General features: G+C 43.0%; 1 protein-coding gene across 1 annotated transcript in view; it reads left to right on the top strand.

The window, feature by feature from the left end:
* Positions 1–1,085: 1,085 nt before the first annotated feature.
* pax3b (paired box 3b) overlaps positions 1,086–21,026 on the top strand; it is a gene marked incomplete at both ends in the record, with an annotated part of 27,965 nt that continues 8,024 nt past the window's right edge. Inside the window, 5 exons of the mRNA XM_080547779.1 lie at positions 1,086–1,170; positions 2,098–2,333; positions 2,803–2,929; positions 3,581–3,724; positions 20,433–20,632. Of these exons, the coding sequence (XP_080403905.1) occupies positions 1,086–1,170; positions 2,098–2,333; positions 2,803–2,929; positions 3,581–3,724; positions 20,433–20,632 (792 nt within the window). The remainder of the gene's footprint in view (positions 1,171–2,097; positions 2,334–2,802; positions 2,930–3,580; positions 3,725–20,432; positions 20,633–21,026) is intronic.

Raw genomic sequence — 21,026 nt, 5'->3', positions numbered from 1 at the left:
ATAAGCACACATGGGTGCATGATAGCGTTTTGGAGCACACTGTCTGTGAACAGGAACATCTTATATTGTATATTGTTGAAGACAGTCGTAGTCCTATTACATTAGGCTAAGGTATCGTAATCCACACATAGGCTTTGGTCAGGTTTTAGTCAATAACTGGTACTACGAGTGCATGTGATAGATAGTTACATCTCGTGAGCTTAGAATGAGAAGGTTCTATCTCCGTTTAGGGTAGTTCAGAGATATTGAGCGTAAACGTTTTTACATTCCATTATGTTTTGTGAGATGGAACCTTTGTATTTTATTAATTACTAACTCCAAAATGTCAACATTTTAAAAATCAACACCACACAGGCATTAATAAACACCTAATGGATCAGATTGTGTAAAAAACTCAATTTTGACCAAAAATTGAGATAGAACCTTATAATTCTAACGTCGCGATCTGTCAGAGCAGTCACATACAAAACAAGTCATCAGTCTCAAAGCGACGACTCTGACAACCACGTGGAGAAGAAAGTTTCCACCCTCAGCCAATCATTGCGCACCGCCAAGACCTCTAAACCAATCACAGAGCCCAGAGCATTGATGAGAAAAGAAGTGCAGTACGACTAATAAATGATCCCCCAGGTTTGGGGGTCTTCAAGTCTCACTCTGAACGTGTGTCAATAACAACAACAACAACAACAGCGATAACGAAATGCGCGTTAACTTTTTCGCATAGGCGTAACATTCTTCAGAAGTTTTCCCTGCATGGTTTGGCAACATCGACTTTTTTTTCTTGAGGAGGCGGGAGTGTTTCTGATTTTCTTTCTTTTTTCTTTTTTTCTTTACTGTTGTTTTTTTTTTTTTTTTTTTTTTTACTCCAAGGACACTGCATGGTTCCTGTCTAGTCCAGTGGCTATAACCTAGTCGAAACCTTTCAAAAAACTGGAATACAGGGCATTTCTCTACTCCAAATCCTACTAGAATCCTACTGGTGCACGGAGCTCCATCGTTGACTTTGCTGTTCCTCATCCTCCTCCTCTCCGGCGGGGGGCTATAGGGTTGTGGAGGGTTGGAGAGGGTTGGAGGGTCGTGGAGGTATGAATGCGTTGGCGGGGGTCGTACCGAGGATGATGCGCCCCCTGACTCAGAACTGTTACCCCCGCAGTGGATTCCCACTGGAAGGTAAAAAAAATCAAAAGTCCAAACTGTCAATAACACTACGTGACGTTAGAATTATAAGGTTCTATCTCAATTTTTGTCAAAATTGAGTTTTTTTACCTAATCTGATCCATTAGGGGTTTATTAATGCCTGTGTGGTGTTATTTTGAAAATGTTGACATTTTTTAGTTAGTAATTCATCAAATGCAAAGGTTCCATCTCACAGAACATAATGGAATGTAAAAACGTTGACGCTCAATATCTCTGAACTACCCTAAACGGAGATAGAACCGTATCATTCTAAGATCACGAGTATATGTGGCGAAATGTGGGATTCAGTGCGCTTAGCAGCAGAGTCATTATTAATAGACATGCAATTAAATAATGTAACTATAGACTTTCCTTATTCGCGAGCCCGCAAAACATTTGTTGCTTCCCCTTCTAAACATCATCTTATGTTATCTCATAGTTTACCTGATTGTATCTAAGGTTTCCTGTAAGCCAAACAAAAGTTATTACTTTTAAACGTAACCCTAACCTATTTCCATAAATTCATAGGCTTATCGAAAATGTAAAACAATGGATTTAACTCGTTATTTCCATCGTGTGCTTGCTGTTATTGACCTACTGACTATAGGCTATTATATATGTTATCTCTGAAAACAAACTTTGTGTTTATTTACAGAACATTTAATAAGTAGCTAACATGCAAGTAGCTACAAGTAGGCCTATCACCCTAGTGTTTAGGCTATTAGTAATTTAAAGCAACTAATGCGAAACTTGAAGTTAAGCAACGTTTGTTTGTACTGTTATTGTGATTCAAATGATATTACTGTTTAATGTTATACTTAGTAGGCTATAATGATGGGATTGATTTTTATTGTATTGTATTAACATCATTATTGCCATGAAGCCATTTGGTGACCGTTTGGTGCTTTTCTCTTTACGCAGTCTCTACCCCGTTGGGCCAGGGTAGAGTGAACCAGCTGGGGGGAGTCTTCATCAATGGCAGACCCCTGCCCAACCATATCCGCCATAAGATCGTGGAGATGGCCCACCACGGCATCAGGCCGTGCGTCATCTCCCGGCAGCTGCGGGTCTCTCACGGCTGCGTGTCCAAGATCCTCTGCCGGTACCAGGAGACCGGTTCCATCCGACCCGGAGCCATCGGGGGAAGCAAACCCAAGGTAAGAGAGAGAGGGAGAGCACAAGAAACTGCAAGGAAAGAAAGTAGAGTTGAGTTTTGACTGATATGTTCCGCATTTTATGACTGGTTTACTTTTACAAATATGTCATCTGGTAAACTTCAAGGAGCCAAAGGGTAGCAGAGAGGTAGAACGAGCTATTTAGCCTATAGGCTACTTTTAATAAACTATTGTGTGATTTCGTGAGTTTAGAATGATAAGGTTATATCTCCGTTTAGGGTGGTTCAGAGATATTGAGCGTCAAAGTTTTTACATTCCATTATGTTTTGTGAGATGGAACCTTTGTGTTTTATGAATTACTAACTCAAAAATGTCAACATTTTAAAAATAACACCACACAGGCATTAATAAACACCTAATGGATCAGATTATGTAAAAAACTCAATTTTGACCAAAAATGGAGATAGAACCTTATAATTCTAACGTCACGACGTGTCATTTTTCAAAGCAGGTGACGACGCCGGATTTGGAGAAGCAAATCGAGGAGTACAAGCGGGACAACCCGGGTATGTTTAGCTGGGAGATTCGGGATAAGTTACTGAAGGATGGCATATGTGACCGGGACAGCGTTCCTTCAGGTAAAAGGAGACAGATCTGAACTTTGGTCTGATCATAGCCCATTGAAGCATCATTGATCATCATCACCATCGTCATCCACCACCACCACTATCGCCCTTCTGCTGAAGAACTTACACAACTGCTGAAACGTTGGAGGGAAAAATTATGTTGCTTATTTTAAAAAGCAACAATGATCAACGTTGCTTTAATAATACGTGACGTTAGAATTATAAGGTTCTATCTCCATTTTTGTCAAAATTGTGTTTTTTATATAATCTGATCCATTAGGTGTTTATTAATGTGGTGTTATTTTTTAAAATGTTGACATTTTTGAGTTAGTAATTCATAAAATACAAAGGTTCCATCTCACAAAACATAATGGAATGCAAACACTTTGACGCTCAATATCTCTGAACTGCCCTAAACGGAGATAGAACCTTATAATTCTAAACGGAGATAGAACCTTATCATTCTAAGCTCACGAATAGTAGATGTTTTTTTTTCTTAAAGTTAAATAAATACTTGAGAACAATATGCTACTTTGATCATTATGTAAGACTTTTTGGTGTAGACCTATTGCCATTCTTAGTAGTATGATTAAAATAAATATAAAAATATTTTGACAACTGTTGCAGTGTTGTTAATCCGTGCTTTACAATCTCTTGTTGCAGTGAGCTCAATCAGTCGCATCATGCGGAGTAAATTCGGAGGGAAGGGAGACGATGACGACGACGAAGACGAGATCGAGAAGAAGGAATTAGAGGAGAACGACCGGCGGGCTAAACACAGCATCGAGGGCATCTTAGGAGACCGATGTGAGTGCTTTCTCTGTGTCTTTGCAACAACACCAACGCAAGTTCTGGTTTCTTCAGGCAACTTGTGGCCTTAACTGTTGAATATAGCCTAAGACATAGGCCTATAGTCCTCCAAACTCTCGTGACATTAGAATTATGGTTCTATCTCCATTTTTGTCAAAATTGAGTTTTTTACATAATCTGATCCATTCGGTGTTTATTAATGCCTGTGTGGTGTTATGTTTTTAATTTTTTTTAAAATGTTACCATTTTTGAGTTAGTAATTCATAAAATACAAAGGTTTCATCTCACAGAACATAATGGAATGTAAAAACGTTGACGCTCAATATCTCTGAACTACCCTAAATGGAGATAGAACCTTATCATTCTAAACTCACGCTCTGCTGTTTTCAGTTTTGAAATACTGTATGTTGGAAATGAGAGAGGAAATCTCTCACATCAAGTGGCTATTGTCATTTATAGGCCTAAAAGTCTTTTAAATATGAGAAACCAATGGATTGTGTTATTATCCTTATAGTAGTTGTAAAGCTGTTGTCCTTAGTGGCTGAGGAGAAAGCACCGAGACATCTCGGAGAGTCATAAAGTGCTCTCTACTTTGTTTTGAATTCTTTATCGACCATATCTCTTAATGGTTTTCCCAAGAGGCGTTGTTGTAAATCAAACAGCAGGTGATGGCTTTTGTGGGAAAGGGAGGATTGTGTGCGCGCGCGCGTGTGTGCTTCTGTGTGTGTGTGTGTGTGTGTGTGTGTGTGTGTGTGTGTGTGTGTGTGTGCTTCTGTGTGTGTGTGTGTGTGTGTGTGTGAGTGTGTGTGTGTGAGAGAGTGTGTGTGAGAGAGAGAGTACGCGCGTGCATACGTGGAAGTACATGCATGCATTGTGGAACATCAATACTTCTCAGATTAAATTCACATATTTACAAAAAAGATATGTCATTAGTCTACTACACATTTAACACATTTTAAAAAATTACAATTAAAATATACTGTAACTTCGTGTATTTTCTTTTTTAAATGTTGCATTTTCTGCAACATTATATGTATAATGTTAACAATATAGGCTGTACAATATTTCACAATATCATCGAGTTTTAAATGTTTGGAAAAATACCCCTTAAAAGGTGTGAAACCTTTTCCATTATACATTGAAGCCAAAGTTGTCTATAGGCCTACATGATGTATTTCAAACAAACAAAATATCATAACTTCCCTTTTCTAAAATGTCTGTGTATTAATTATGAATGAATTCGTATTTGAATGATCTCTCCACTACTGTACAATGCCAAGCACAATAAAACGAATTGGAGGAAAAAAAGACGTGGAGTTGGACGAGACAAAACGCCCCAAATGAGTTAATCAAACATTTGTATAACAGTTTCCATCCCTCACAAAGCCAGGCCTGGCGCACACAATCAGACACTTGAGGATGAACTTGGTAGACAAAAGCGTGAGAGTCCATTGAGACTCACGCTTCGTTTGCACGGGGACAAAGCCAGGCTTCGCAGCAGCTTGGGTCGCAATAAAAGAAGGCAACCTGTTTATAATTCAGTCAGAAAGGAGGAGATTGAGCTTATCAACAAAAGCCTGAGAAAGGACATTATGAGGCAGCAATGAAGGATGAATTATTCAGCCTCCGTACCCCGGCTAGGTTTAGAGACGGCTCACCATGAAAATATGGCCGTTTTCACCTACAAAATGTTTCTTTTGGAGTTTCATAGGTTGTCTAAAGAAGCCGACTGCCATTCAGAATTAAGCCCCCATCTCTCTCTCTCCCTCTCTGTTACACACACACACACACACACACACACACACACACACACACACACACACACACAAACACACACAAACACACACACACACACACACACACACACACACACACACACACATGGCATGCATACACACACACACACACACACACACACACACAAACACACACACACACACACACACACACACCGCCGACAAACAGAGCACTTTTGACAAGCTGCAATTACTAGTGAAATTCATATCATTTCAATAAAATGCCAACTTTAAAAGTGATTATGTTTCTAGGTGTTCATGCATTACAAGGCCATGCAGTGTTGATTTAAGCATATAGGGTTAAAGTGGTAACTGCGTTTTAATTAATTTAGCCGGACTACCACAGAAAATTAGGCCTGTTACATTTGTAATGCCACAGGAAAATCTATTTTCAATAATAAATATTTGGTTTCAAATAATGATTTTTCATTTAGGCTGGGCGATTATTGCCATAGTAATAATAACGTTATTGTTATTATAGGCCTAACAATTATAGTATTTGTACTTTTACATTTGTAGTTTTTTTTTTTTTTTTTTTTTTTACTGTTATAGTAGAGGAAATGGAAGATGGAAGTAGGCTACAGGCTATGTCCCTAACCATACACTTAAAATGTATCTATGGAGTTACTTGTTATCTATAATTAATTATTTCATGCGACCTATTTTAACCCTCCGTTAACATTAACGTCTTCTAAACGACTCTGATATTGAGCTACGTCACATTTAATAATCGAGGGAGTGTATTAAAGCAGCTCTGGTGAATAGGGACCAATGTTCTCCCCCGAGAGGCGCGCCTGGCCTCGGGCGACGGTCACAATGGGACTCGCCACTCGTCATGCGCACTGGCGCAATACTCACCCATCATCTTACCCCCTCGCGCTCTCCAAACCTCTTCAAGAGGATTTATGAGACCTTAGTTTACTTTCATCCGGAGAGGGAACCCGCCACGTTCCCTTGTGTCCTTCTATTTGTTCCATTCCTTCAGCGCACATTCGTTATCTTATCGTGACGTTAGAATTATAAGGTTCTATCTAAATTTTTGAGTTTTTTTACATAATCTGATCCATTAGGTGTTTATTAATGCCTGTGTGGTGTTATTTTAAAAATGTTGACATTTTTGAGTTAGTAATTCATAAAATACAAAGGTTCCATCTCACAAAACATAATGGAATGTAAAAACGTTGACGACGCTCAATATCTCTGAACTGCCCTAAACGGAGATAGAACCTTATCATTCTAAACGGAGATAGAACCTTATCATTCTAAACGGAGATAGAACCTTATCATTCTAAGCTCACGAGTTGGCCTCGTCTTGGGGTTCACTCACTTCGCTCACCGCAACGAAAAACGCCAAAAGTAATAGAGGCCAATGACGGCGCGCGTACATTTTTGCTGATACGGTTATAAAAATAAGCAATAAAGCGCGCGCATGTTACTTTGGTAGCCGAGTCCACCCACGGTATAATCGGGTGAAAAGCGATGTGTCTATTTCCATAATGATACGTATAGCCTATCGTATATTTTAATCGAGATTTGTGGCAGTCATTCATTCCCCGTGCGTTCTTCTCTCTGTTTCAACTCCACGCAAATGTTGTTTTAGGGTGGCGAAAGAAAATCCGAAAGTCCTTTTTAGTCAAGTCAAAACATTGATTAAGGAGATGATTGTTGTGCAAGGGAGGAGCACTGCTTCAGCCCCCCAGTTGTTCTGAATTCATTGTGGTTTCCCGTTAGTGTCGAGATCAAAGCCAGTTCAGATTTATCTGTCTGGTAAAAACAACTTGAGGTGTTGAGGTCTTGATCTCAAGATAGGATAAGATATTACCCTGCACCCTGCCTGATGTATAAACGGTTGTAATACCGTTTACAAAGTTTGATTAGAAAGTGGTCTTTTAGTCTTTTCTTTTGATTAATTTGCATTTGTCACAGAGAAAAATGGTAGAGCATGGTGCACCACTGGGAACAAAAAGTGTCAGCTGAATGGCATTTATTATTATTTTTAGAAAATACATTCTACTTTAAAATGGTTAGTGAGTTAGTGAGTGGACATTTACCACCATCACTTGGTATTGGATTCCCAGGCCAGTTACATGCACCTGCACAGGATACTGTAGAAGTTACAGGCTAAACATGTGCACATATCAGGCAATAGCAACCAGCAGAGGGCTACAAAACAAAGATTGGTTTGCAAGATGATAGTCTTACGAAAATCACTAACCAACCACCTGTTAATGCTACACTCGCCTAGTCTAGAGGGGTGCTGTCTAGTAGTTTGGTAAACCAGCCTACATGTATGTTTGACTTGAGTCGTAAGAGTACGCAGACCATGTTGGATGTGATGTGACCTGGATAAGCCTTTGGCTGCTCACCAGGATCCCGGGCCAAACTCCGGCTTGGACTCGGCTAGCCCAAGCGGATGGTGGTTGACATAATAATACATAATATGCAACATAATTCCAAAGAAAATGAAATAGGAAAAATAAATCCCATTTTCACCAATGGCTCCTGCCAACATCCAGGGTCAGTTTCAGCATTCACCATCCTCTTCCCCTGGCCCATGCAGCCAACTGACATCTTACACCTTTCATCATTGCCACGCCCACCCTGGGTCCTCCTGACCTCAACTGCCCACCTTCCCAGTTGTGTACATGAGTGTGAGATGTGATAATGTCTTAACTGCTCTCTATACACATCTAGCCCCCCGCCAAAACAAAACACAGAAAAATACCCCATGACATGTATGATGTCAAAACCCCATGCACCAACCCACGGCTGTGCAAAGCATGCTTAGCATAGAACCACAGTGCCCCATCGGGTCATGTCGGACCTCTCTTCCTTTCACCTGAGCCGGCTTCCTTGAATGGAGACAGTACACATGTTTTGCCTGAGACAGTGAATGGAGACATGTTTGCATACTCTTGGGGCAGCATCACCCATCTCCCCATCATGGGGAGCCAATGGTTCAACTCTAAACAAAACAAAAAATAAAAAAACACAATATTTTTATTATCATTTTTATATACCAACATCAAAGAAAAACCAACAAAAGACAAAGAAAGAGAAACATACAACAACAAAGTTCACAAACATAGACACACACAACCTGCATCAATTTTGGATTGAATAAAAAACAAAACAAAAACAAAAACTTTCCTCCACTTTGTATAAAGTATCTTAACATGTTCTTCATGTATGGTTCCCACAGCTTGTCAAAGTCTTTCCGCTTGCCTTTAATAATGTAGGTTAATCTTTCCAGACCAATACATTCCAAGAGCCCACTCTTCCACATTCTCAATGATGGAGCGGCCATACTCTTCCAGCATAGTGCTATGTCTCTCCTGGCTTGAAGGAGTCAAACAGAACACCCTGGCATCCCACCACACTCCTTAGATCTTCCTGCTGACTGGGGATTCACCTCCCAAGTTCTCCTGTTTCCTCTGTATTCACCAAACCAGCCCATCATGGAAAACCTTTCCTAACAATATGGTTTGGGTCAGGGAGGGCGGAGAACCAACACCTGCAACCCAAGTGGGCTTTGGCAGGCCGATCTTCACAGCTCCAGTATAACTGCATAATGCCAAAACATTTCTGCTACGTTGGCACAGATCCTGCATGAGCATTAGCGCTGTTTGGATTTAGTTTAGTTGGCACCAAGGCCTGTTTCACTGCCCTCCAAAATCCAAAAGGCTAACATTGTGTTAATTAACCGTAGAAATGGAGCTAATGATTTATAATGTGCACTTAGGCCCTCCCTTTCTCCTCCTCCTAAGACATTTTCACAGTGTTTCTTCTTAACCTTACTTTGTTAATTAAAATTAGCCAGAGTAATTGATGATACAGAACGAGCCTTCCATTTAGAACCAGACACAAATTCAAATCTTAAACACAAACAGTCAAAGCGATAACTTTTATATGGTGAAAGGGAATCCTGGAAAAAGGCTAATTGAATAAGCCTGGGATCTTTGAAAACCTGCCATGGTGAGCGCAGTCATCATGTCATAATTAGGTTTATTGAGGCGCATTCAGGCAATCTGCTGCCATTCTCCTGCCCTCATTGTGTCCAGAGCTAGGCCAATAGCCAGAGGACAAAAGAGAATCAAGAGCTGACAAAACATGAAAGGCCAAGAAGACTTAGCTGCTTTTGTCACAGAAACTGAGCAGGACTTTGTTTGTGTAAATAAAGTGAGAGAACTTGGGTTCCCCCCTACTCATGCAAAGGATGGAGCTCTATAGAATTTAATACGTGGGCACACACATGATTAGTACCAGGAGAAGGGAGCGAGGGAGGGATAAGGAATGAGGAGAGTAAGAGATGGAGGGGAAGTAAGGATGCCGGAAAGAAAGTGTAAGAGGAAGAGAGGAGGGAGAAGGAGAGTGAAAGAGAATGGTTTGAGAGGGGATTAGTGTATTTAGTGTATCAGAGTGTTTGCAGACATACTTGCATACTTGCTAATGTCTCTGATGTTTTATTTGTGAGGTTGAAACATTTGCTTTAAAGCAGTTGCTCTGAGAGAGGGAAGAGGATTCTAATAAGATTAGATTGATTGATTATCAAGCTATTTATCCTAAATATATATGACCTGCAATGACATTTATTGTTATGATTGTTATGTTCTGAATATAGAGCTATACTATGTAAATTATGTGTACGGAATTAGTCTACGGACATTTTATATTGAAAAAAAAAAAGCTGTATAAAAGCTAGGGTTTTCTTGCAGTGTTCTTGCACAGTACATTCTTGCAGTGTGAATTTGAGTGTGATTTCAAAACTCGTTGTCTTGTCCATGACATAATGCCAATAATTCATGCAGATCTAACCTTAAAGTCAACAGTGTCAATACGTGATCCTGAGTTACAGCATTCCAAATGTTAACACCCTGCCATCTATAGTAATGTTACAATCTCTGTTTCCTCTGTCTGCTTCAGATTTTGAACATGAACATAAACATGAAACAAGAAATAGTTTTCTGGGTTGCACCAATTTGGCGTAAGTCATTACTAAATGCAGGCATTTAGTAGTTACTAAACCCCTAGTTGTTAGCTAGTTTCAAACGAGTTGTTTACTAATTTCGGTTGCACCACGCCAATCTTTTGCTAATCTTAGCTAGTAAATACTTAGTAATGCGCAAGTTGTTACTAAAAAGACTTAAGCCAATCAGCGAGCAAAGCAAAACCCTCAATTTTTAAATCCTCAATTTTGGCCGCCATTGGCTAAAAGCTGTAATTTGGCTCTACAAGTGTTAACATGTCATTTTATGAAGTTTTAATATGTTTTCAGGCAAGAAAGTAACCATATGTATATTCCCCAAATGTGTCCAGTTTATCAAAATAACCCGTTTATATATTTGATCTGACTTCTGTGGGAAACTTCGCTAGCTACATTACATTGCTTAGATACCTTCACTGCAGAGTTCCACAGAAACATCGTAACATCATTGAATGGTCCCAGTATTGTAGCTTCAGATGGACAAGTTGGTTGTTATTGCAAGTTATTGCATTAAACAAGTTGTAAAATGATTTGCGGGGCAATATCTTTAGCTAGCTAAAGTAACTAGCTTACTATATTGTTGTCTTAGCAGTTGGTAAAAGAACAGGATTAAAATAAATATATAATGAGCAATAACATGTCGTGGGCTTGCGGCAGCAAGCACAATAACGACCAACTTGTCCGTCTGAAGCTACAATACTGGGATCATTCGTGACAGGCAGTCAAATATTAGGCGAACGTGTGTGCAAGACACGAATAAACTTGGATTTCATGCATTTCAAGTGGCATCTTTGTAATCTTGACGACGTAGACATGTCTAAGAATGCATTTCACCATGTAGATTCCCAATATAGTGAAAATACCACCGCTTCCGTCTTGTTAACCCCAGCTAACCTAGCTTGAGACAGACCGTAGTTATTTCAAATATTGTGTTGCGGCCGTCACTCGTCATTTACGTCATTTATTTTGTGATTGTGATCCTACCATAAGCGTGGAACTACAAGCCGAATTTTAATACATTGTATTAATAAAAAATTTATTTTGTCATAACTACGGCTCATGTGCCTTTTTATTGTACAAACAAAATAAATGTAGAAATGCAGGAACTGAATCGCTATCTTCCATAGGCTGGTTTTCCCCTGCTTTCTGCAGGCTACTTTATCTCCGCTGAGGTAACGACGGTAAGCTACGAGTTAGTTATAACTTACACCACCCTAGGGGTATGTACAAATATTTAGTAGTTACTAAGGTCTACAACGTCATAACTAGTGTGCTTGGTGCAACCCATTCAAGTTTAGTTAGTAGTGACTAAATCTTGAATTAGTAAATACTCACGCTATAACTAGAGTTAGTTTGTAGTAGTACTTAGTAAGATGTGGTGCAACCGGCTCCAGAGATGTAGAAAATCAATCAATGAGTGCTGTGTGCCTCATGTTTGTTTAATAACAGTTTGTCCAGTGAGACTGCAAAATGGCCGCTGCCCTGAACAACACGAGCAGTGAAGGGGAAAGTAGTGTGTCTGTGGAATGTGTCACTCAGTGTGTCGCTGGGCACGAGGGGCACAGAGGGCAAAGGGGTGTACCGAATTACTCTCACTTACCCCGGGGCTTTCTCTGTCCCTCTCCTCCTCGCCCCTGCTCCTCCTCTCATCAGCTCTTTTTTTATTTTTTATAACGCTGTGCATGATGACTATCCAAGCATAAAAACATAGTTATCTGCAAATGAATGAGGGCTCTATGCTTCATTAAAGCCTCTTTCTCCTTTCACCCCCCTATTGTGACCCTCTGATATCATTTCAAAGGGCAATTAATGAATGCAGCCCAACTTTGAAGTGGGGTGATTGGGGGGGGGGGGGAGCTTGGGGGTTTCCCCTTCAAGCCCCTCTTGCCCCCCCCGTCACCGTGATGGACTTGCCACATTCAGCCCCGACGAGGACCAAAAGACGGTTTGAAGTGCCTGAAAGACTGAAAAGGCCCAGCGAAGGTCAAGGAGAAAAGGCTGCTTTAGAATAAGGCCCCTCATTATCTGATGGAAGTGAAGAAGAGAGAGAGGGAAAGGGGAGAGAGGTTGTTTTGTGAGTGTGTGTGTGTGTGTGTGTGTGTGTGTGTGTGTGTGTGTGTGTGTCTGTGCAGAGGAGGGAATGGGGGTGTCAAAGTTGTGCAACTGAATGCAGTAAAAAAAACAAAAACAGATAGGGAGCTGTCAATCACTTGACTAAAGGAACCTGACACTCAAAACAGAGTTTTGTTAACTAGTTGCCCCTAGATGCCAGGGTGCCACAGGGGTGGACAGGGGAGGCTATAAGGACTAAGGATCTTGCTTTCCAAAAGATACCTAGTTACAACTCTATGATGACCAGAGTGTACCTAAACGTCATTGAATTTGTTTCCAAAAGCTAGGTGGAGCTTTGTATATATATATATACAGTAGGTTGTTGAAGGACCACATGACTACATTGTTTGTTACAGAGTAGGGATTCTGTTTAGATAAAAAAAAAACAGTTGGAGTGGTTTCAAAACCACGAGAGGTCAAACTGGCAGGCGCCAGGTGCCCAGGCCAGGCTTACTGGGGGTCAGAGTGTAACATCAGGTCCTTCTCCACCAGCCCTAGTTGGAAACAGGGTTACAATCATATTAGGGTAGAAATGACAGGTCCTGACAAATGACAGAAATGACAGGTAACTTCCTGCTGTCCCTCCTAGCTGATACTCACGCCCTCTTTCATCCTGTCCCTTTCATCATTTCTACTCTCTCATTGAGAGACTGTTTCCTGTAGCTTGATGGATATGAATTACGCTTTATGACGAGTGTTATTTTGCCTTTCAACGCCACACCATCTCATTCACACACCCACTCTGACAGTGCAGACGACAAGCACTCGAAGCTCTCACACACACTCTCAATTACAGGGCAGCTGTAGAGGTCGAGGCTCCTCCTTAGCAAGTCAAGTGAATGCCCCCCCCCCCCGTCTTTTTTTTAACAGAACGCACAAGGGCGCAGATGGGCCCATAAGCTGTCAGCGAACCATTATCCTTCAGGCATCTGCCTACCTTCTATGTACTGTTTAATGCAGTCGGGCAGTCACTTAGTCTGAAAAGGACCAGCGTCACACCCCGCCCCGAGTAAATGCTTCATTTGTGTCCTCTGCCTTTTGTTTTGTTTTGGAAGGGGGCACATGTCACTGGCTCAATTACGCTCTTCATTAACCGACACCCCCCGACCCCCCGCCATCCCCCCCCCCCCCCCGTGGTACGCATATCTGTGGTATGCATCCGAGGTACGGATATCTGGTTTGCATACATACCCGCCGCCTCCCAGAGGAGGTGGTAAACACAGCACACATATGGTCAGCCAGGCAATCCACCCCCCCGCACCCCCCCCCCCCCACCCCTCTTCAGCCCATACACAAACCCAGTACACCCACCACGTCTCCCTCTCTGTGGACATATTGAAGCCTTTTTTGTCCCACATGGAGTTCGCATGCTGTTTGATTTCCAGGAGCACAGTCTGTTTCAGTTAAACCCTCTATTCTCTAACCCTCCCTGGGATGGTATGGTGGGCAGGAGTCATTTCTGCCTCTTTTGGCTCCCCTCGGGTTGTTTTGGCTCAGGGCGCTACTCTCTGTGTGCCTCTCAGGGCTCAAGTTTGGTTAAATTAAACAGTTTTCTTTTCTCTCGCTGCTCAGCCTCTCGCTGCGGCTTAACGCAGCAATGCTCTCCTCCTGCTCCCCGGCGGTCCACCGTCCCAGGCTACTCCCAGCTACTTCTCTGTCTCCTCTGGGCCTTTGACAGGGAGATGGTTAGCCCCTTTTAAGGATCGCTCTCTTGTCTTTTGGGGGGTTTGTCAAATTGGCAAGCATATGGGGCAATCCCACACATAAACCCACTCCACTCCTCACAGCTGAGGCTGAAATTGAAATGAAAACCCCCACAGAAAAGTAAGTTGAATGTTTAGCGTTTTAGAGTATGAATAAAACATTTAAAGATATAGTTCATGCAGTATATACATTGCAGAGAGAGATATGCAGAATTGGGTGGATAATTTGATTGGAAAGGCTATATACACCGGTGCCAAATAAAAGCGATCAGATCCTTGGATAGGGAGGCAGCTTGGACTGACGGGGCACTCAGTGACCGCAGGTTTACAGAGGAACCGTGAAGTATCTGAGCGAGGGAACGTTTCTCTCCCCTCCCTGGCTGCTGTGTGCTAACTAGTGTAGTGGTTTTATATCATGTTATACTGAGAAATGTAAGTCTCTCTACAGTTTGGTGAATCTAGCACTCAAGGAAGGCCCATTTCCTTCCTGTAAGGGATGGGCCAAGATCTGTGGCGCAGTGAATAATTCTGACTATGGACAGGGCCCATAACTAAAAGATTTGTATAATATGATTGGTTCCCAAGAATAGTGACCTCATGACCAGGGACAGGTCTATAAATATGAGTCGCACCCATCGTTGGGGGCATCCTACTTGCTTCTTGCTTTTGGGCTATTGCTTCTTGCTTATTGGTCTGCTCATTTCTCTCTGCGCTCATGTAACTCTGCTTAATAAAAGGCCTCTTTGGAGACAATTGATCTAAGCTCTTTGTGCTTTGTAAGTTCTACTAAATCTATTAAGAATCAATTATATCCACGACACTAGCTCCAAGACATAAGCACATTCATCCTGTCATACCATTTTTGTTCATTTTCCATGGAATTCATTCTTAACACAGAGAAATGAATGAAGTAGTTTTAAAGTCCTTGTCATGTGTCTATGCTGTCATCTTAGGGATGCACCGATACTGATACCAGTACTCGTACTCCTACCCGATACTGCGCTCATGTACTCATACTCGTAAAAACTACTCTGACACATGGAGCGGTCCCGATACCACTGTACGGCAACGTAATGTAACCTCTTGTAGCAGGTAGGCAGAGGAGGAGCAATGTCAGCAGTTAGGAGATATTTTAGGAGAAGCGATGATGACGACGAAAGTAGAGCAGACTGCAAACTATGCTCTGCTAAATTCTGTGTGTGTGACAGGGTCTGGTGAAAGAGGTCGGAAACAAGTTGGGAATCGTCAAATCGCGAAAATGACCAAAATGTTGTTTAAAAAAAGAAAAGTTTTTCTGTTTTTTTCATATTACGAAAGATTAAGTGTTGAAGAGCCCACTCAATATAACGAACAACAGTTTTAGGATCACTAAATACTTCTTTTCATATTTCAATGTATGACACATCATTTGAAAGTTTACAATCTGCACTTTCCATAATCTGTCCAAAAAAATCCTTGTCGGCTTGAGGACCGAAACACCAGTCCCTGTCACGTATTTATTTTGTTACAGACAGAAAGTGAGGAACAGCTGATGAAAATAAAAACGTCTTCAAAGTCATTGTTAGAACTATAATGGTATATAACTATAACTATATAAAAGTACTTAGTATTGGTACTTGGTATTGGCAAGTACCCACATGTAACTACTTGTACATGTACTTGGTACTGTCAACCAAGTCAACTGTTGACAGTAGGCTACCTGTAAACTGTAAACTGTAAACTGTAAACTTTTTTTTGTACTTTGAAAAGAAGTGGTATCGGTGCATCCCAACTGTCAACATTCTGAAGGACTGTTGCATAGTAAGTGTGTTGGAAAGTGTGGATGAATTTAAACATCCCAGGAATTGTGTCTAGCAGAGTGGTACTTAATTAACCTTAACTGACATAGTGTGTTTATGTGCATGTGTGTGAGAGAATATCTACTGTACATCAATCGGGATCTGCCTAAACATTAGTTGAGGGCGTGTGTGTATGTGTGCATGCGTGTGTGTGTGTGTGTGTGTGTGTGTGTGTGTGTGTGTACACTGTACTCACACACAGCCAGTGAGGGTTCGCCTTAGGGCTGACAAGCCTGATTAACCTAGCAGAAGTGTGATGTGATGTTACGATTAGTTCAGTGTGTCAGTGTGCATTTTCACAGTTTACTGAAGCCTGAAGTGTCTTCTAATTCTGAAAGACGTGTGTGTGTTGATGTGTGTGTACTGGCAGGGGAGAGAGACCGTGGCTTCCTGAGTCCTTGATGGGAATGTGTCTGTAGAGGCATGGGGTTTAGTGTGAATGTCGCTCACTGGCAAGGCAGCGGGGGTTAGTGGGTGGCAGCGGAGGGTTATTCTCGGCCCTATCCCCAGGTACACCATTGTCCCGTCAACCCCTCCTGAGTGACTCCACATGGATTCTTTTGCCACACAACTTGGTGACACAATACTCTTTCTCTCTCACACTCTCTCTCTGTCTCTCTCTCAGTATGTCTCTCTCTCTCAGTATGTCTCTCTCTCTCAGTATGTCTCTCTCTCTCTGTCCTTCTCCTCTCTCACTCTGTTTCTCTCCCTCTCTCTCTCTCTCTCTCTCTCTCAGTATGTCTCTCAGTATGTCTCTCTCTGTCCTTCTCCTCTCTCACTCTGTTTCTCTCTCTCTCTCTGTCCTTCTCCTCTCTCACTCTGTTTCTCTCTCTCTCTCTCTGTCTCTGTCTCTCTCTCTCTCTCCCTCTCTCTCTCTCTCTCTCTGTCTCTGTCTCTCTCCTCTCTCTCTCTCTCTCTCTCTCTCTCTCTGTCTCTCTCTCTCTGTCCTTCTCCTCTCTCACTCTGTGTCTCTCTCTCTCTCTCACTCTGTTTCTCTCTCTCTCTCTCTCTCTCTCTCTCATAGTCTGGCTTTCTTTAGCTTACAGACAAATACACAATGGCACACAACAACAACAACAACAACAACAACAACAACAACACAAATGCACCATCACCCAGGGGGATGGGGCCTATTTGAATAAGAGAAGAACAGACTCCTTCTTCTCCCCCTCCTGGATTTCAGGTGCTCCCATGGTCCCCCTCCGGGGCTGCAGAGGAAGGGTTTGAGAGCCCCCCAGCTGTGCCCCCCTCTCGCCCCCTCTCTGGCCCTTTCTGTGCCCCCCCCCCCCCCCCCGCTCCCCCACGGGGCAGGTGACAGGCCCCTATGCCCGGCCCGAGGCAGCCATGACAGATTCCACAGATGGAGCGTGCAAATCGCCCGCAAAGACCTCAGCCTTAGAGCAACAAAGAGGGAGAAATAGAGAAAAACATGGGGGGAGAGAGAGAGACAATTAGGCAGAGAGAGAGAGAGAGAGAGAGAGAGAGAGAGAGAGAGAGAGAGACAATTAGGCAGAGAGAGAGAGAGAGAGAGAGCTGGGGAGAGAGGAGAGAGGGATTGGAAGAGGGGAGACAAAGAGACTGAGAGAAAGAGATGGTTGAGAGGGAGAGAGGGAGGTGTAGGTGGCTTTAGTTAAACAGGGTTGTTTTGAATAAAGAGAGCGCAACGTTTGTTAGTAAAATGAAGTTATTTGTAGGAGGGTGTTTTAAAACTTCAGGTGTTTGATATGAAAGACCAAATCTTTTACTTGGGAGTGCCCATCACGTGCCCCTGCAGATTGGTGTGTGTGTGTGTGTGTGTGGGTTCCACACAGCCCAATGCCACGGGCACTCCAGCCAAACCTTGTCTGAATGATTATATTCGCAAGAACTACACATTGACCATCCAGACCCAAAACGACAGGTTTCAACCAAAACAAATCGCGATGATCCTGTACCATCTCTTTAACGATCGTTGATAGTTTCGCCGTGCCAGAACATATCAAGTAGGTAGCCTGTACTTCAAAGTCTTTTAGGCTCCATACAGCCGCTCTTTTTATAAAAGCAAGGTTCTAGGATCCCCCAAAACAGACCGGTCATAACCGATAGGTAATTCCAAACTGATTAAGGATTTTCCCCAACGACTTGGCATTCCCAGAATCCAAATCCCTGTGAAATGCTGTAGGACGTACACGCTGGTTACACCGAGGAGAGCAAGCCCCCACGGGCCCCCAGGAGCCGGAGCTACAAAGGCTCCTCTCTATTTCTCAGCAATCCTGTTTCAAGTAATGCCCCCCCACTCCTCCACACCCCAAATTCCTAGCCCACCACCTAAAAAAAACCACCTCCTCCACACCCTCTCCTGACAAAAACTCCTTTGCATTTGTTGTCTGGTTTAGAGTGATGTTATGTGGTTTGAACGGTGAAACAATGTTTCTGGGATTCAAGAGTTTGTCATGGCTTCGTTGAATAAACGATTCTAAGAGGAACGGATGGTTAAAGTTTTAATTATCAATCATTGGCAGCCAATTTACAAATCATTGTTCTGTGTGGAGGCTAGCATAGGTGTTTGAATGCTTGTCACTGTGCAATGCTACGAACACAAACAGGCCAGCAAAGTGCTAGCAGTTGATACAATGCTAAATAGAATAACTCTCAGTACCCTAAGGCAAAGTATCTCTTTTGCCCCTCAAAATACCCATACATCTCTCTCATATTATTGAATGTTTCTTTACCATTTGCTCTGAATGCATTCTTAGTTAACTCTTACTTCCATTGGTGTTGTGAAGGGAAACTACTATGGGGGGAGAGGATCAGTTTCACATGAGAGGCTCCAAGCTATTTGGGTTTACTTGTATTTTATTGTTGCTTCTTAGGAAGACTAATACAGTGACGGCACACAAATGTCCCGGAATTAATTAAGAGTAATACAAAAAGTTGGCACATCATCCTCAATGAACTGGCATAACATACAGCACAGCATCCTCGATGGGCTTGGCATAACACCAGGCCTATGCTTAAGAACTGAGTACACAATAGTATTAAAACTAATCTTACTCTGAAAAGTAGACATCCAAAAGCTGTCAAGTCTGATGTCATCGTGGCCTGGGGTGGTCCAGTGGTCTAGCACCACGGTCGACAGTGCACACGTGTGCCCATGTCGGCATGGGTTCGAGTCCGGCCCATGCCCTGCTGACATGTCCTCTCTCCCTTCTTCTCCTTACTTTCCTGTCTGTCTTCACTTTCCTGTCTGTCATGTCCAATAAAAAGAAAAAAATATGAGTGGGACTGCCCCACTCAGAAAAAGATATGTGTGTTGAAGCACACACTGTATGTACATGGATGTATTAGCCAGCCTACATTGTTTGTGTATCAAAGTGTGTGTGTGTGTATGTGTGAATCTCTGTGTGTGTGTGTGTGTGTGTGTGTGTGTGTGTCTGTGCGCGTGTATGCATGCAAATAACGCAGAGAGCGCAAGTGAAGTGGGGGGGTGTTGACAACGGCCTCCTGCCATCATGGCCTGAGGAGATACATACTGATCTCTGGTCAGTTAGTAACATCCAGCCCTGGCCCTGCTCTGGCCTGTGTTAGCTCTTAAAGAGCTTGTTGTGTTTCTCTGTGAGCACAACAGCAAGCAGCAGCACCTGGCAGAAAGGTGGTGGAGGAGGGGGGCTGCTCTGCCCTGGGCCTGTCGCACTCCATCCCCAAACACTGCCGCACAGGGCTCCCGCAAGACCCAAACTATAGACAATGCTGCTCCCTACTCTCTCCCTCTCCTAGGGGGGGGGGAACCCCCGGCCCCTGGATTCAAATTAGCCCTTTGTGTTGCGCTTAGTCCTTCCAGTTGCCACTGCCAAGCCTTAAGAATCTTGTCCTGTGGGATTATTGAAAAGCAGAGAATATTCCCTCTCTCAATGGAAGTCTGTTTGTGCACAAGACAATGTGTGTGTGTGTGTGTGTGTGTGTGTGTGTGTGGTGTGGGGGGGGGGGGGGCATACCAAAAGGGAAGGCAGGCACACTGGTTCTCATTATTTCCCTATAAAAATGTAAAGCTGTATTTATTTGACTTGTCCAAACGAATGTCCAAGTGTTCTTGTTACGTCCCCATGTGTCCTTGTTGTGTTTCCTTCCCTTCTGTGGTCTCCTCTGTCATTCTCCATCCAGGTGTCGTCAATTGGCCAATCTATTCCCTCGTTCATCATCCCACTCCTGTCCAATCAGACTGTTTAAATGTTCCTCATTGTCTCTCATTGTCAGTTGTCTCATTGTCTCTCATTGTCCTCTGCTCCTCCGCAGCGAGCCACTCTGACGAGGGTTCCGAGGTGGAGTCGGAGCCGGACCTTCCGCTGAAGAGGAAGCAGCGTCGCAGCCGCACCACCTTCAGCGCGGAGCAGCTGGACGAACTGGAGCGGGCGTTCGAGAGGACGCACTACCCCGACATCTACACCAGGGAGGAGCTGGCGCAGCGGGCCAAACTCACAGAGGCCAGAGTGCAGGTACACACACACACACACCCACCCACACATACATACATACATACATACATACATACATACATACATACACACACACACACACCCACCCACCCACACAGACACATACATACATACATACACACATACATACATACACACACACACACACACACACACACACACACATACACACATACACACACACACACATTCCTAGCCCATTCATCGTCCGGTCCCAGGGGCCCAATCTACAGGCTCTGCTCTGATGTACCGCCCAGTAAATTCCCCCTAACAGCCACCATATTGAGGCTGTACCAGTGTCAGCATGAGGTTACTCCATATGGATACAGCATGAGTACCCCCAGTTAAGTCAGTCACACACGCACACACACACACACACACACACACACACACC

This window comes from Nansenia antarctica (genome assembly GCF_963989245.1).
Source record: "Nansenia antarctica genome assembly, chromosome: 17".
In the NCBI taxonomy this organism is placed as follows: Eukaryota; Metazoa; Chordata; class Actinopteri; order Argentiniformes; family Microstomatidae; genus Nansenia; species Nansenia antarctica.
Note: the sequence above shows the minus strand (reverse complement) of the source record. Positions and strands in the feature narration are given on the sequence as shown.